The sequence below is a fragment of the Anolis sagrei genome, chromosome 2 (genome assembly GCF_037176765.1).
Source record: "Anolis sagrei isolate rAnoSag1 chromosome 2, rAnoSag1.mat, whole genome shotgun sequence".
Classification (NCBI taxonomy): Eukaryota; Metazoa; Chordata; class Lepidosauria; order Squamata; family Dactyloidae; genus Anolis; species Anolis sagrei.
The window spans coordinates 250962774-250977932 of record NC_090022.1 but is presented as its reverse complement, the minus strand read 5'-3'; the positions used below and the strand labels follow the sequence as shown (position 1 = coordinate 250977932).

Genomic DNA, 15159 nt, shown 5'->3' with positions numbered 1-15159 from the left:
ACCTGTGCTGGACGGGGTCGCACTTTCCCTGAAGGCAGAGGTCTGCAGCTTGGGGGTCCTCCTGGACTCAACGCTGACGCTTGATACGCAGGTGTCAGAGGTGGTCGGGAGGGCCTTTGCACAATTAAAACTCGTGCGCCAGCTGTGACCATACCTCGCAAAGCCTGACTTGACCATGGTGGTCCATGCCTTAGTTACCTCTAGACTGGAATATTGCAATGCACTCTACGTGGGGCTGCCCTTGAAGATGGCCCGGAAACTTCAATTGGTCCACCACTTGGCAGCCAGACTTCTAACTGGGGTGAATTACAGAGATCGGTCAACTCTCCTGTTTAAGGAGCTCCATTGGCTGCCGTTCATCTTCTGGTCCCAATTCAAGGTGCAGGTTATTAACTACAAAGCCCTGAACGGTTTGGGACCCACCTACTTTTGTGACCTTATCTCCTGCCACAAACCTGCATGATCTCTTCGATCTGCTGAAGTGGCCCTTCTCTCGTCCCTTCCATCACAGACTCTTATGGGAACAAGGGAGAAGGCCTTTTCCGCTGTGGTCCCCCGTGTTTGGAATTCACTGCCTAGTGAGATAAGGCAAGCCCCCACCCTAGCTGGTTTTAAGAAAGACCCAAAAACCTGGCTCTTCTGTTGTGCCTTTGGACAATGACCACTCAATCCATCTGGTTGTCTTAGCCTACAGCTGCCCTCAGAATAAAGCATCTTCCCACCCCTAAAATGGCTAAATCCCATGGTTCCTCTCTGTTGGGCACCTCTCCTACAAATGCACTTTTATCCCTATCTCACCCAGGGTTTTAACTTTTTAACATTTTATCTCCTACATTTGGCCCACCCTCTGTGTCTGGTTTTACTATGCTGTTTTGTATTGTTGATTTTGTTATTTCATATTTTGTTATGATGTATTTTGTTATTGTGTATTTATTATGTTGTATTAATTTGGGCTTGGCCTCATGTTAGCCACCCCGAGTCCCCTTTGGGGAGATGGTGCTGGGTTATAAATAAAGTGTGTGTGTGTGTGTGTATACACACACACACTTTTATATAAAATGGTTTAGGGCAGCAGCAAGATGGCAGTAAGTCCCTGCAAGGCAGTGGTAAGCTCCAGCTGCCAAGCATGCATTCTTTGGGCTGTCCCACTTCTAGGGAGAGAGGAAAATGGAACAGCCAAGTTCACAGCCAAACTTTGCACAAGTCAATACCATTTCTATCCATGCCTTCTGCAGACAGGAACCTAGTAAAAACAAAGAACTCCAACAACAACAGTAGCAGTAGGCCTGCCAACTACCAACTCCACCTTCAAAGTGACAGCTATAGCATTCCCATGGCATTCAGATGGAGTTGCAAGGATCTGTGAAATTCTAAGCATTCAACATGGATTTCCACCATTTCATAATTTCCCATTTCTCTCTTCAGCTCTGTCTCCTCACAAATACACTTTGTGAGGAGACTTGTAGGAACACTTGTACCATAACGCCAAATGTTTCAGATTTTGGAGCATTTTTGAATTCTGAATAAATGATACTCAACCTTACTAGTACTTCCTATAACATCCAAAATATAGATTGTCCAACCATGATACTCATGTTCTCTGCCCACTAATGCTCTTGTTTGGTGAAAACACCCATGAAGTTTCAAAAACGAGCTTAACACATTTTACATCTTATACTGTCCAATAAAAATATTGCCACAGAATGTGTTTTATTTTTTTTAAATGAAGGGAAAACATTTTGGTACCATTAACTTTGAAATATTACTGATCTTACGGAACTTCTCTGAACTGGATTGTCCTCCTTTACAAATTTCAGAAAGCAAACCTTGAATTTGCAATGTACTGACTGCTACGCTGACTATTGGTTTATCCTGCTATAGGTTGCCACCATTTCACCAGTCCTCAGGCTCTCTCTTTGAATTGTTCTCCATTTTAAAGGCCATTTTATGATGCAATTGTATAAATTATTATTATTATTATTATTATTATTATTATTATTATTATTATTACCTGCCTCTCCTTATGACTCAAAGCAGGTTATAAAACAATTAAAATACTACAAATAGCAAAAACACTACAAATACACACACTAAAATGTACCTCCATAAAAGTTACACACCAAAATGTACCTCTGCAAAATACATACTAAAACACACAAAAGAGATCAAACAAAGGACACTTAAAATTCATGTTTAAAGACTGTCTGGGTAGGCCTGTTGGAAGAGATGGCTTTTAAATACCGACAGCTCATTTAGCTGTCGGAGTTCTTCTGGCACATTGTTTCACAATTGTCAGGTGGCCGATGAAAAGGTCCTATGGAGGGTAGTTGCCAGTCAAGTTCTGGCTGGTTGTAGAAGATGCCCCCAGAAGACCAAAGTGTGTGGAGCAGATTGTATGGGAGAAAGTGATCCTTTACGTAACCTGGACCCAAACCATATAGAGCTTTAAAGGTCAAAACCAACATCTTGTACTTTGCCCGGAAACTAATTGGAAACCAGTGGAGTGACTATAGGATAGGTATGTTATGCTCATTTCTAGAGGTTACTGTAACCAATCTGGCTGCTGTATTTTGAACCTGCTGGAGTTTCTGAACTTGGTACAAAGGTAGCCCAATGCAAAGCGCACTACAGAAGTCCAACTTTGAGGTTACCAAAGATGTGCACTAGCATCTTCAGGTTCTCCAAATCTAAGAAGGGGACATGAGCACTCACTGATTTTGGAATCCATGGGGGCTCTGGAGCCAAACCTCAGCTAATACCAATGATACATTGTATATAAAGGATGTGTATTTATTTAAGGTACCTACCTTATTTCTAGTACCAAGGAGGAATTGATTTTCCATCTCTCCACAGAATGCTGGAACACTGAAGAGCCACTCTTTTGGTTTATTTTGTCAGAATTATTGACCATTGATCTACTCAAACTTGAATCACCATCTCTGAAACACAATAAAAAAATAACCCAGTAGATGTTAATATTGCGACTGTGTTGTACAAAACTACTTTTATATTGCATCACAACCAACAGTAGGGTTTCTTTATTTATATACATGGCTGATTCAATAATAATATGAATTAAGGGTTGAAGTGTTGGACTAAGACTCTGGGAGACTAGGAAGCAAATCCCCACTCAAACAGGAAGACCTAAGGGGTGGTCTCAGGCAAGTCACACTCTCAACTCTAAATAATAATAAACCTCCTTGGAATATATCTTGGCAATAAAATTTCCTGACAAGGTCACTATAAGTGAGAGATGACCTGAAGACACATAAAAATAACAAGAAATGGATGGCTATAGGGGTTTGAAGGAGCCCTGGGTTAATGTTCTCTGGTACTCTCCCTTCTATTCCAAAGGTAGCCAGTTTCTTCTCAATTTCTGAAGACATTAAGTGGAATTAAAATGGCAATGTATGGGCTCGGTTTCCTGGCATAGGGAATTCAAGACAAGTATAAGCACTGGCAGACTTTGCTAAGGCTCTTAGCAACATGATACCAGACCTACTTATACCAATACAGTTATGAATATAATCAGTTATTAAACCAAGAGGGATTCCCCCTCTTCCTTCTTTCTCTTTCAGGTTTTTTTTAAAGAAGCTACTAGTGTGCATGAATTCAAAGTTCACCAAGCTCATTTCATGCAGAACTCTTTAGAAAAAAAAAGGTCTATGCCCTTACTGTGAAAAGTTGGTTGTGAATAGATAGAACAGAATCTTTTTTTATTGCAACAATAAACCTTTGCTTATGAGTAGAAGTCAGGTTCACCAACAAGGAGATCCAAAACATACATCATACCTTCAACATTATGGCAGGAATCTCATATTAAAGTATCTTGGGAATATGCCTCACTGAATTCAGTGGCAATATACATAAGGTAAAAAAATTCCAAATACTTCAATTACAGCATTTCCTGTCTTCTAGTAGTATGGAGTCATTCTGCATTGCTGCACACATGTACATATGCACTCGTAAACATACACATATGCTGTGCAAATGGAAATATGTGCTATATTTCAAAACAGGTGGTATGTGTTCCCCTCCAAATCTGTTTGTGTTACTAAAAGCAGAAAATGACAATAAATTGCAGTCACTTTGAGGATTTTTTTTAGTGCACCAATTGTCTGTATACTCTCTCACACAAAGATTTACCTTAAATCCCTGAAATTTAAACTTAGATTGACTGTAAGCAGACACTTACAGAGACCAGGAAGCTAATAAATCAAATCCTGTTAGCTTGCTCCAATGCATGTCTGAATGAAACAACCTCACATTGTAATTCAGGTGGTGCTAGAACATCCTTTTTGATAAAAAAAAGTTTTCATACAAATTAAAAATAAATAACAAGCAGAGGATAGCAAGAAGACATGTTATAAGAAGAGAAAATTGCAGAAGAGGTAGGTCAGGACACTGAATCAATGCATTAAGCTGTCCTGAGACTGCTTAGCTGAAAGAAATCATGTTCTAGCCCTCTTTGTTAGCAGTGAGGACACCAACGGAAAGGTACACCTCAGCTTCCTCCTACTTATCTTAGGAAGCAAAAGACCAGTATGTCAGTTATCCACTGGCAAGAGAAAGACCAGTTCTGCAGGTGGATGGTCTTTATGAAAACTCTTCTCTCAACTGTCACCACTGCCAACCATTTCAGTGGGCTGAAGTAAGAAGACATTATGCAAGAAGATAGGCCATTCCACTTGCAGAGAGTACTGCACTTGGGGCAGTTCTGCACAGAGAAATAATGCAGGTCAGAATTGGCATGCAAAACATTGGTTCTGCCCCAACAGGGACACCCAGACCCACCTTGGCAGTGGAAGAGCATACACACTACCCTTCCACACCATTGCCAGTCTGGCACTGCTGGGCATAGGCCCAATTTCCACCACCCACCACCCCTTGGTTGCCAGCTGCAAGGATGATAGGGGACCTACCACATGGTGGGCAGCCTCTTTTCCTGGTTTCATGTGAGAGAGGGCATGAGGAGACAGCCATCCCATGTCCCCTGGCTACCTGAGCCCAGTGAGCATGGGTTGGTTGTTGAGATGCCTACAGTTAATTCTTGAACTGTCTAAACACAGGGGAGGATCTGAATCCTGATGCAGGACTTACCCTCTTGCCTATGTGTTTTTAACCTAGGATACAGTCACCTTAAGCAGTTTTTTCTCCATGTTAAATCAGATCAGCCTGCATTTTGTAATTTCCTGCATGTTAATGCACACCTTAATGGTCAGTGTAGAAGAGGCCTTGCTCTTAGGTCCTCCCCTCCCCTTCCTCTTTGCCCCTTTACCTGTATTGTGAGTATTATACTATAAGCATGAAGCAGAGGCTTCCTTTTTTAAATCGATTCTACAAAAACCTTTGGCCCTAGGGCAGTGGTTCTAAATCTGTGAGCCGCGGACCACCAGTGGGCTGAGAGGACAAAAATCTGGTCCACGAGTCTCCTTCCTCTTTATTTTATTTTATTTTATTTTATTTCTGCTCCTTTCACGTCACCTGCCACTCCTTCCCTATCACTGACCATAGCGTATGGTCTGTATCAGAAGCTAGAGTTGATATCGTCTACCCAATGCTATTTTCTGAATCAGCACCCCAAACCGAATCTAAAGTTGACCAAAAACTGATTCATCACTCTTTCGGTACTAATGTTGGAGAGTGGTCTCTGGGCAAAGTGGTTCCTGGCCAAGTATATCAACAAGCTGGAATGTGTCCAGAGGAGGGCGACTAAAATGATCAAGGGTCTGGAGAACAAGCCCTATGAGGAGCGGCTTAGGGAACTGGGCATGTTTAGCCTGAAGAAGAGAGGCTGAGAGGAGATATGATAGCCATGTATAAATATGTGAGAGGAAGCCACAGGGAGGAGGGAGCAAGCTTGTTTTCTGCTTCCTTGGAGACTAGGACGCGGAACAATGGCTTCAAACTACAAGAGAGGAGATTCCATCTGAACATTAGGAAGAACTTCCTGACTGTGAGAGCCGTTCAGCAGTGGAACTCTCTGCCCCGGAGGGTGGTGGAGGCTCCTTCTTTGGAAGCTTTTAAGCAGAGGCTGGATGGCCATTTGTCAGGGGTGATTTGAATGCAATATTCCTGCTTCTTGGCAGGGGGTTGGACTGGATGGCCCATGAGGTCTCTTCCAACTCTTTGATTCTATGATTCTATGATTCTATGATTCTAAGTAGTTCCTGGTCAAGTGGACCCTGTTCAATGTGATCCCTGTCAAGTGATCCCGGGTCAAAGTGGTCCCTGGTCAAAGTGATCCCTGGTCAAAAAAAGGTTGGGAACCACTGCCCTAGGGGGTAATATAAAATTATATACATACACATACACGTTTAAAAGATGAATGAATGGAGAACAGATGCAAGGAACTTGTCTTTTCCCTTTGTCACAGAACGAATTCCAGGTTTTTGTAACTCTAACCTCTAACCTCTGGCCCTTTTGGGGGTGGGTGGGGCAAGGGACACAAGATTCTTGGAGATACAGTCCAAACAAACATTTTTAATGCTTTGTGGAGGAAGGACATCACCATATGTTGCAAAGCAACACTGGTCCACTGACCAGTCAAATAGCAGTCCCATAAACAATGCTTTGTCCTTCTCCAAAGGTCAACTCTATTTGCCAGTAGCCTCAGGACTCTAGGAGCAAGGGATAAGAATCATGGGCTCCACCAAAAGAACAAGGAACCATTTATTCAAATAAAAATATTAGCAAGGGAAGAACCCCCCCTCCCCCGGCCAATTTAAAAGCTTTCTTAATTTTGTCTCCTGTCTATTTAGGCTGCTTCTACACAGAGGGTCCTTCTACATAGAATTTTAATGCCTATGTAGAAGAGCCATCAATCTCCCTCCTTGGCCTTTTCCAATCATTTCACTTCCCTTGTCTCTTGCTTTTTTCAGTTTGCAAGGATGGTGGCAGGACCTCTCTCTCTCTTTAATTAAATTTAACAGCTTTATTCAACAGCCTTTGTCTGGAAAATAGGATTAAAATAATAAGTTGAGAGCAAAGTAAAAAAGCTTCATGAGGCTACATTTTTAATAAACATTGTATCTTATCATATCCTCTGATTCTAATGCATACCACAGCTCTACTTAATAGAGCAGCACAAAGGTTTGATAACAAATTGTATCTTTTGACTCCTCCAAAAAGTATCCTCACCTGATCACTGCTAGATATCACAAGTTATTAAGGAGAAAAATAGAAAATGTCCCACTGGATTCAATCAAAGGGCTGTCTTGTCCATTATCCTGTTTTTTACTGTGACCACACAAAAGCTCATAAGCCAGATATAGGACAATAACTCTTGCTACTTGTCATTCTCTCCAACTAGAGAGGTAAGATACCTCAGATTCTGGAGTATGATATATTCACCATGACTACAAGTCACTGATAGAACTATCATTCAAAGATTTGTCTAATCCTCTTCTAAAGGTTAGGTTGACCTGGTGATTTTGCTTCATTTCAGATTATGAATATGCCCTAGAACATCATCTCCTCACTATTTGATTCAATTTTCCATATTCCATTCCTGAGACAGTCAGTGCAGGTTTAATTGTCCTACATTATTCTAGAGTGAAGGCAGATGAAAGAAATTCATCTCATTTTTCATCAATTCCTGTATCAAAGACAGATTAATACCCCAGGATTCAAATCAAAATGAAAACATGAACTCGTTCTCTTTGTTGAATAGTGGTTTGGAAATAGTGCTTTTCAAGGAAGATACAGGTATGGCTACAGCCCATATTCACTTATTTTATGAGACAGTGTGCATAGATATCAATCTCTCTCTCTGAAGCAGCAGCGCAACATGGCTGTATTTTGAGAACATGCTACTGCGAAATCACTGAGTTGAGTCATCTGGATTTTAGGGCCAGTCTCTCCATTAGATATAGTGAGGCTGAAGATGCTAGATAGGTACAGGAATCAAATAGTCCTATGTGCTGTGATCTGACCTGTGCCATTCAAGCTAAACTCAAGTGTGATGATCAATTTCTGTAAGTGGATTTGGATGGAAGGGACCATCACTTTAAAAAGCAAGATCTGTTGAGCAGCCACTTTGGCTTAGTCCTTAGCATTCTAGGAACACCTTGTTCTTTCATCTATCTATCTATCTAAATCTCAAAGAGTTGGAAAAGCCCATACAACTCATCCAGTCTTACACCCTGCCATGCTGGAAAATGAGGTACTGTATAGTATTAGGCAACATGGATCTCTATGCTTTCTAACTGAAGCAGTTCATAGACTCATAGATTGGAAGAGATCACATGGGCCATCTAGTCCAACCCCGGCCATGCAGGAAAGGCACAAAGTACTCCAACAGATTGCCACCCAGCCTCTAGTTAATAATTCTATGTTTAAAACTGCATTTGATCAAATACAGTTAAACCACATCTCAAAGGGTTTTGCATGCCTGTATTGGACAACAGCACACATATATATTAAGATTGGAAATATATTTACCATCCATCATGCAATCAGTAGATATGTAGATCATACCATTTCATGTCTGCAATTTATAGAGGTCAACTTCAAGCTGATTTTGTTGAACACATGGTCATCTTATATTAACAGGTATGCCTAGCTTATGTGTATCCTAAGATTTCTACAGCTTTCCCCCTTCAATCTTCTTTTTGTGTCTACAATACGAACTCAATGGAATTTTTCAAAATCTGAAAAATCTCCCACCTCTTATCCACATATGTGCATTTCCCTTTGCTCATCAAGTCCAGTCACTTCTAGGATCAAGGGATGCTGCCCTCTCTCCCAGTTCTGGCATGAGTAACTGCACATCTTCATATTAGTTCTGGACTATAACTCCCATCATTCTTTACCAGCAGTTATGCTTGATGTGAAGATGTGAGCTAAAATATCTGGAGATTTGCAGTTGCTTATCTAGTTGCTTACCCCTATCCAGTCAATTATTGTTTACTTTAACAAGAACAGGTTTCAAGAACATCGCTCAGGGATTGTCCTCATCATGTACAACCTGATCCCTTTTAAGTGGACTGAACTTGCAACTTTCCGTATCCAAAATAATGAGCTCAGCCACAAAATATAAATCAGCATACTTAGCATCAACAAAGGGATTGCAAGGCTCTAAGAATAAATGAAATCCCATTGCTCTATGCAGAAATCTCATCCAACATATTGGTATGTGAAAATACTTTCAATTTGCTTCAAAGCATCTTGTCACCCTGGAACATGGCTATGTGAAAAATTCATAGGATCAATAATCCTACATAAGTAGTTGCTGGATTTGCACCATATCCAATATACAGTATTGATTTGCAGTGAAGGGTGCCATCTATTGAAATAAACAGAACAAGCTTGACTTCATACATAAACATCTTTGTGGGTTAGGAGAAAATTCAAATTAAGAGCTACAAGTTCTCTTACATGAAAAATCAGGCAATCTTTACTGCATATTACTTATATAAATCCAGGAGGAAAGATCAACACCAGTATTCATTGCACAAGGTTTTCCGCCTTCTAATTCAATGCACAAATAATTGTTCTCAAATAACAAAACAAAGATCATAAAACCAGCCATTGCTGCTTCCCCCATCCTCAAATTTCTTTGCTACATCACAGTCAAGACTTCAAAAGAAAAAATGAAGGAAATGCATCATGCTACAGATGAAAATTGCAGTAGAAATAATCTTTGCTTATGTGGGACTAAGTGTAGTTCCATTAGGAACTTTCAGAAAGTGGAATGGGGCACAGGAGTTAGCTTTTCACAGTGCTTTTTCATCCTTAAAAGTGCTAATGCTTGAAATACAGAAGACCTGAAAGTGCACAGTCTTGACATCTACTGTATATTGAAAGAGACATATGTCACAGTACACAAAAGCAGCCTTAAATCCTTTGAGGGAACTATAAGTCCCTGCTGTTCAGCATTATGATACTTCTCTTAAGCCAAGCAAACAAGATGTTCTCGATAATTCAGTTGCTATCCTGCCCCTGATACACTTACTTTCACCTTCAGTTGTCATTTAAAAAGGCATTCCAATCCAGGGTTGTCATGAAACTGTGCCCAGAATCCCAGTGTCTTTGGTCTGAGACATTACTTCTTAAACCACATGGAAATAAATGGGACTTTAAGTGCTTAACTTCACCAAGGCTATACAGTACCACAGATCTTCACTTGCAACATTAAATATTATTTGTACGGTTTTTAAATTCAAAATATTTGTAGCTTTATAGATTGTTTATTATTAGGTTGCTAGGAGGGCCCATCCAAATAACCCCTTTCATGCTGGAGTTCCTGCAATTAAAAGGGGGCTGTCCAGATGATGTCCTGGGCAAACCTGAATTAATTCACAACAAACCAGGAAAATCCTGGTTTCTGGCGAATTAATTTGTTAGTGAGTTTATTCCACACCTTCTTGGAACTGCTCCCTCAAAAGTTCAGGACTTTTTAGAGGGGGCAGTCCAGACAGTAGTGTCATGGTTTTCAGGCTGAATTAGCCTGGAAAACCGCGGGGGCCCAATCCTCTCCCTTTAAAAACCAAAAGAACTTAACTGGCCTCCATTAGAGAGTTGCCAGAGCTCTCCTGGCATGTAGAAATAACATGCCAGGAAAAAAGGGGAGGAGAAGGAAAATCGCTCCTCCCCCACTTTTTCTCCTGGCATGTCATTTCTATGTGCCAGGAGAGCTCCAGCAGCTCTCTAATGGAGGCCGGGTAAGTTCTTTTGTTTCTTAAAGGGCTTTTGGGAGCTTTTGGGGAGGGGGTTAGCATGTCCAGGAGTTCTCCCAGAAAGTTCAGGGAGGACATCTGGACACCCACCCCAGAAAGCACACATTTTCTAGTGTATATGTGGATAGGGGCCCAGGAACATTCACATTTTTTTAAAAAAAATGAATGCTCCTGGGATAAAGGGCTGTGTGGAAGCCCCCTGAGTTTTCCAGGCTGTATTGCCATGTTCCAGAAGCATTCTCTCCTGACGTTTCACCCACCTCTCTGGCAGGCAACCTGAGAGGTTGTGAGGTCTGTTGGAAAATAGGTTCTCACAACCTCTGAGGATGCCTGCCATAGATATGGGTGAAACATCTGGAGAGAATGCTTCTGGAACATGGCCATACAGCCTGGAAAACTCACAGCAACCCTGTGATTCTGGTCATGAAAGCCTTTGACAACACATTTTTTATTATTAGTTCCCACTGATAGCAAATACCTCACTTAAAATAGTTTCACATTAAAATCTGTGAAGCAATAGGTTATGAAGGGACAAGGGAGGCTTAGCTTTAAAGTCAAGGACAGATTCAGTTCATCTGAAGACTTAACATTCCTCTTATCAGTTGTCTGTACTGCAGAAAGCTCTTGCAACCAAAAGCAAAGAGGGGTCTTTTTAAGGAAGCGGGGGTTCATGTTTTCTTTTTCTTGAGTAAATATAATCAGAACACATACAAAAGATGATAGTCTGTTTTTGAGAAAATCAGGAGAAAAGTGAATATGTAATGTGCCACTATGCTTAAAATTCTTTGCAAGTGGTCTGATTCTGCTCATGCTTTTTTTTCCCCAGAGATTAAGCACCAGTGAACTCAGCAGAGCCTGCTTCCAACTAGGGATGGAAAGGATATTCAAAAATAATTTTTAAATAGTAAAAAATAAACCTTTCTCTTATATCAGAAAACCCTGACAAGGAGGTTTTTTAGTTCTTTGGAAAATCCCATTTTGAGAAAGTTAAAAATAAATGAGCAGGAAGCAATATTTTCTGAAGAAAAGTGCTGATTTTGCATAGAATTAATATGAAACTCCAACTAGTCAGACAGCAGGAAGAAAATTCTTAACATTAATCATTCCTTCCCTCAGGAACAAAATTAGTGAATGTACAAGTGTAATGAGTGGCAAGTGATAGCATTAGAACCAAAACAATAGCAGTCCTTGGTACAGTCTATAAAATGAATTATTCACAACATTGTTGAAATGACAATGTCATCCTGCACCGTGAGGTCTGCAACTATGGCCCTGCAGATGTTTCACAACTTCCAACAATTCCAACCTGCATAGCAAATGGTGAGGGATGATGGGAGCTGGAGTTCAAAGTTACCAATCCCTGCTGTATCTTAATTGTTAAAATCTATCCCCCATTAGTACCCAATATTAATTGCATTGGATAAGGACTCTGAGAGTTGCTGGAAAACAGCAAGTTGATTGTCCCTCCTACTGTAGCAAGACATAGCCCCAACACATAGCTCATGGCTATGTATGTTTGTTTTCCTTCAACAGCTCAAAATGAGCATTTTCTCCCTATTACCTTAGTCCAGAATGAGTCATACCATAACTTTATGCCCAAAGTGTTGCATGTCTTCTCTGAACACCATATGCCAATTAAAATTAGCCTTTAATGTTAAGCAAACTCTGCTTTTTTCTGAGTTTAGGAAGTGCAAAAAAAAGCTCAAGAATTGATTTCTTATACTGGATCCTTATACCCAGGCCTCTTCCACACACCTGAATAAAATCCCACATTATCTGCTTTGAACTGGAATATATAACAGTGTGGACTCAGATAACCCACTCCAAAGAAGATATTGTGGGATTCTCTGCCTTGATATTCTGGGTTATATGTCTGTGTGAAAGGGCCCCCAGTAGCAAGAATGTCAAAACTCAACAAATTGACAAGCAGAAATTATTTCATTCAGAGGATGCTTAAAGATATCAAATGATATGTAGTTTTCCCTATAACCTCATCTGCATATTTTAAAGTCAACAATATTAAATGAGCAGTTTGAGAATTAACTAATGTGCAGGTGATACAAAATAGGGATGGAAAACTTTGAGCAGAAATGAACAACCTATCGTTCTCCAAATGCTGATGGGAACGGGAGGATAATCATTTCTAGAGTACCACGGCTTCCCCATTTTTCATTTAGACAAGCATATGTTAGAAGAACCTTTTTATCTTTTTTGTCATGTTCCCACTGCTGTAGTTCTCTGACAAGTTTTTGTTGTCATCTGCCTTTCAATTACTTCCAACTTATGACAACCCTATCACAGAAGTTTCTGATGCTGAGAGCACACAGGATAACCCAGTAAGTGGGTTTTCAAAGCTAAGCAGGGATTTGAACCCTAGTCTCCAGAGTCATAGTCCAATATTCAAACCACTATCCTGCACTATCTCAGTCTGACAAGCCATTTTTTTTAAAAAAAGGAAAATATCAAAGTGCTATGCTTTAGTGTAGCATATAAATATTTCTACTGTATGAGAAAATAAAGAAATAACCCAAACAGGTATTATTTGTTCTTTTCTTGTAACATTTCACAGATATATAAACCCCACTTTCCTAGTTTCCAACAAACCTCACCCCTGAGGATTTGTGTGTGTGTGTGTGTCATGAGCAACTTGAGAAACCGCAAGTCGCTTCTGGTGTGAGAGAATTGGCCGTCTGCAAGGATGCTGCCCAGGGGATGCCTGGCTGTTTTGATGTTTTACCATCCTTGTAATAGGCTTTTCTCATGTCCTTACATGGGGAGCTGAAGTTGACAGAGGGAGCTCATCCGCGCTCTCCCCAAATTCAAGCCTCCGACCTGTCAGTCTTCAGTCCTGCCAGCACAAGGGTTTAACCCATTGAACCACCGTGGACTCCTACTTAATTTTAGGATTAAAATTAATCTGAGGATGCCTGCCATTGATGTGGGTGAAACATCAGGAGAGAATGCTTCTGGAACATGGCCATACAGCCCTGAAAACTCACAGCAACCTAGTGACTCCAGCCATGAAAGCCTTTGACAACACAATTTTCTTTTTGTCTTATATCCCACTTTTTCTCCAAAAACATTTAAGCAGGTACAGAGAAAATTAAAAACAGGTACATTCAAAAATGAACAGAAAGTTCAAAAATGCTTAAAACACAATATAACTAATATAGTACATATTAAGATACTACTGGGTGAAAATCGACTTGAAAGCATTCAATAAAAAGCTCTTTCTCAACAGCTGGCCAATTATCAAAAACCTGCCTAACTAAACATATGTCTGTTGAGGCAAAGAAGAAAAGGGAAGGGACTAAACTAGCTTCCCCTGCCAGGAGTTATACAACTTGAGATTAGGCACAAGAAAGCCCTCCCCTTGAGAAAAAATAAGCCAAGGACCACTTCTGCTTAATTTGACAGATGCATTGGATTAATTAAAGCTCTAATTTATTAAGCAGATACATCTGCAACTCGGTGAGAATACATCAATCTACCCTAGAATTAAATATGTTTGATACCACTTTAACTGGCAAGGTTAAATGCTATGGAATCATAGGAATCATAGTTTGACAAGGTTTTCAGCTTCTCTACCAAAGAGTATTGGTGAGTTCATCAAAGTACACCCTCCTGGGATTCCATAGCATTGAGCCATGGCAGTTAAAGTGGTAACAAGCTGCATTAATTCTACAGTGTAGATGCACTCTTAGTCTGTTTGATTTTGACAGGTTAGGCCATTCTCTCAGCATACACTGATATATTGCTCAGCTGTCACATGATCATAACCCAGACTTACAAGTTGTAACTTGTCAGTCTAACCTGTCTAACCTGTCAAAATCATACAGACTAAGAGTGACTCTACACTGTAAAGCTTGATACCACTTTAACTGCCATGGCTCAATGATACGGAATCCCAAGAAGTATGGTCATTAGCCCCTTTTCAGCAACAACATCTCAACAGCACAGTTCCTGTGACAGTGCAAATCAGGCAGCTTTGAAATAACATCTGAAATGCTCTTCTGGTTGAAGGATGCATTGAAACAAACATGCACGTCTGCATTCAGGCTTCTAACTGGAGCTAACCATAGATAACATACAACGCCCCTACTAAAGCAGCTCCACTGGCTGCTGGTCCCGATTCAAAGTGCAGCTGACCTACACTTTGGTGTAGGTCACTAACCTAAACGGTTTCGGATCCCACCTATCTCCATGATTGCATCTCCCCCTATGAACTGGTGTGGGCTCTAAGATCTGGTGAGGCCCTCCTATCCTTCCCACCACCGTCACAAGCATGGTTGGTGGGGACGAGGGAGAGGGCCTTCTTGGTGGTGGCCTCCTAACTTTGGAACACCCTCCCCAGAGAGATTAGACAGGCCCCTACACTGACCTTCTTGCACAGGCTCCTGAAAACCTGGTGGTTACAGCAGGCCTTCGAAAATGATTAGCCCAAGGCCCTTCCCTTCGCCATCAGCTAGGACCCTGTCCT

General features: G+C 40.8%; 1 protein-coding gene across 2 annotated transcripts in view; it reads right to left on the bottom strand.

Annotated features, from left to right (window-relative positions):
* ST8SIA4 (ST8 alpha-N-acetyl-neuraminide alpha-2,8-sialyltransferase 4) overlaps positions 1-15159 on the bottom strand; it is a 132052-nt gene that overhangs the window by 102460 nt on the left and 14433 nt on the right. For both annotated transcript variants that reach the window (XM_060761834.2, XM_060761836.2), the window contains exon 2: positions 2808-2939. In XM_060761834.2, coding sequence (XP_060617817.1) covers positions 2808-2939 — 132 coding nt within the window. The remainder of the gene's footprint in view (positions 1-2807; positions 2940-15159) is intronic.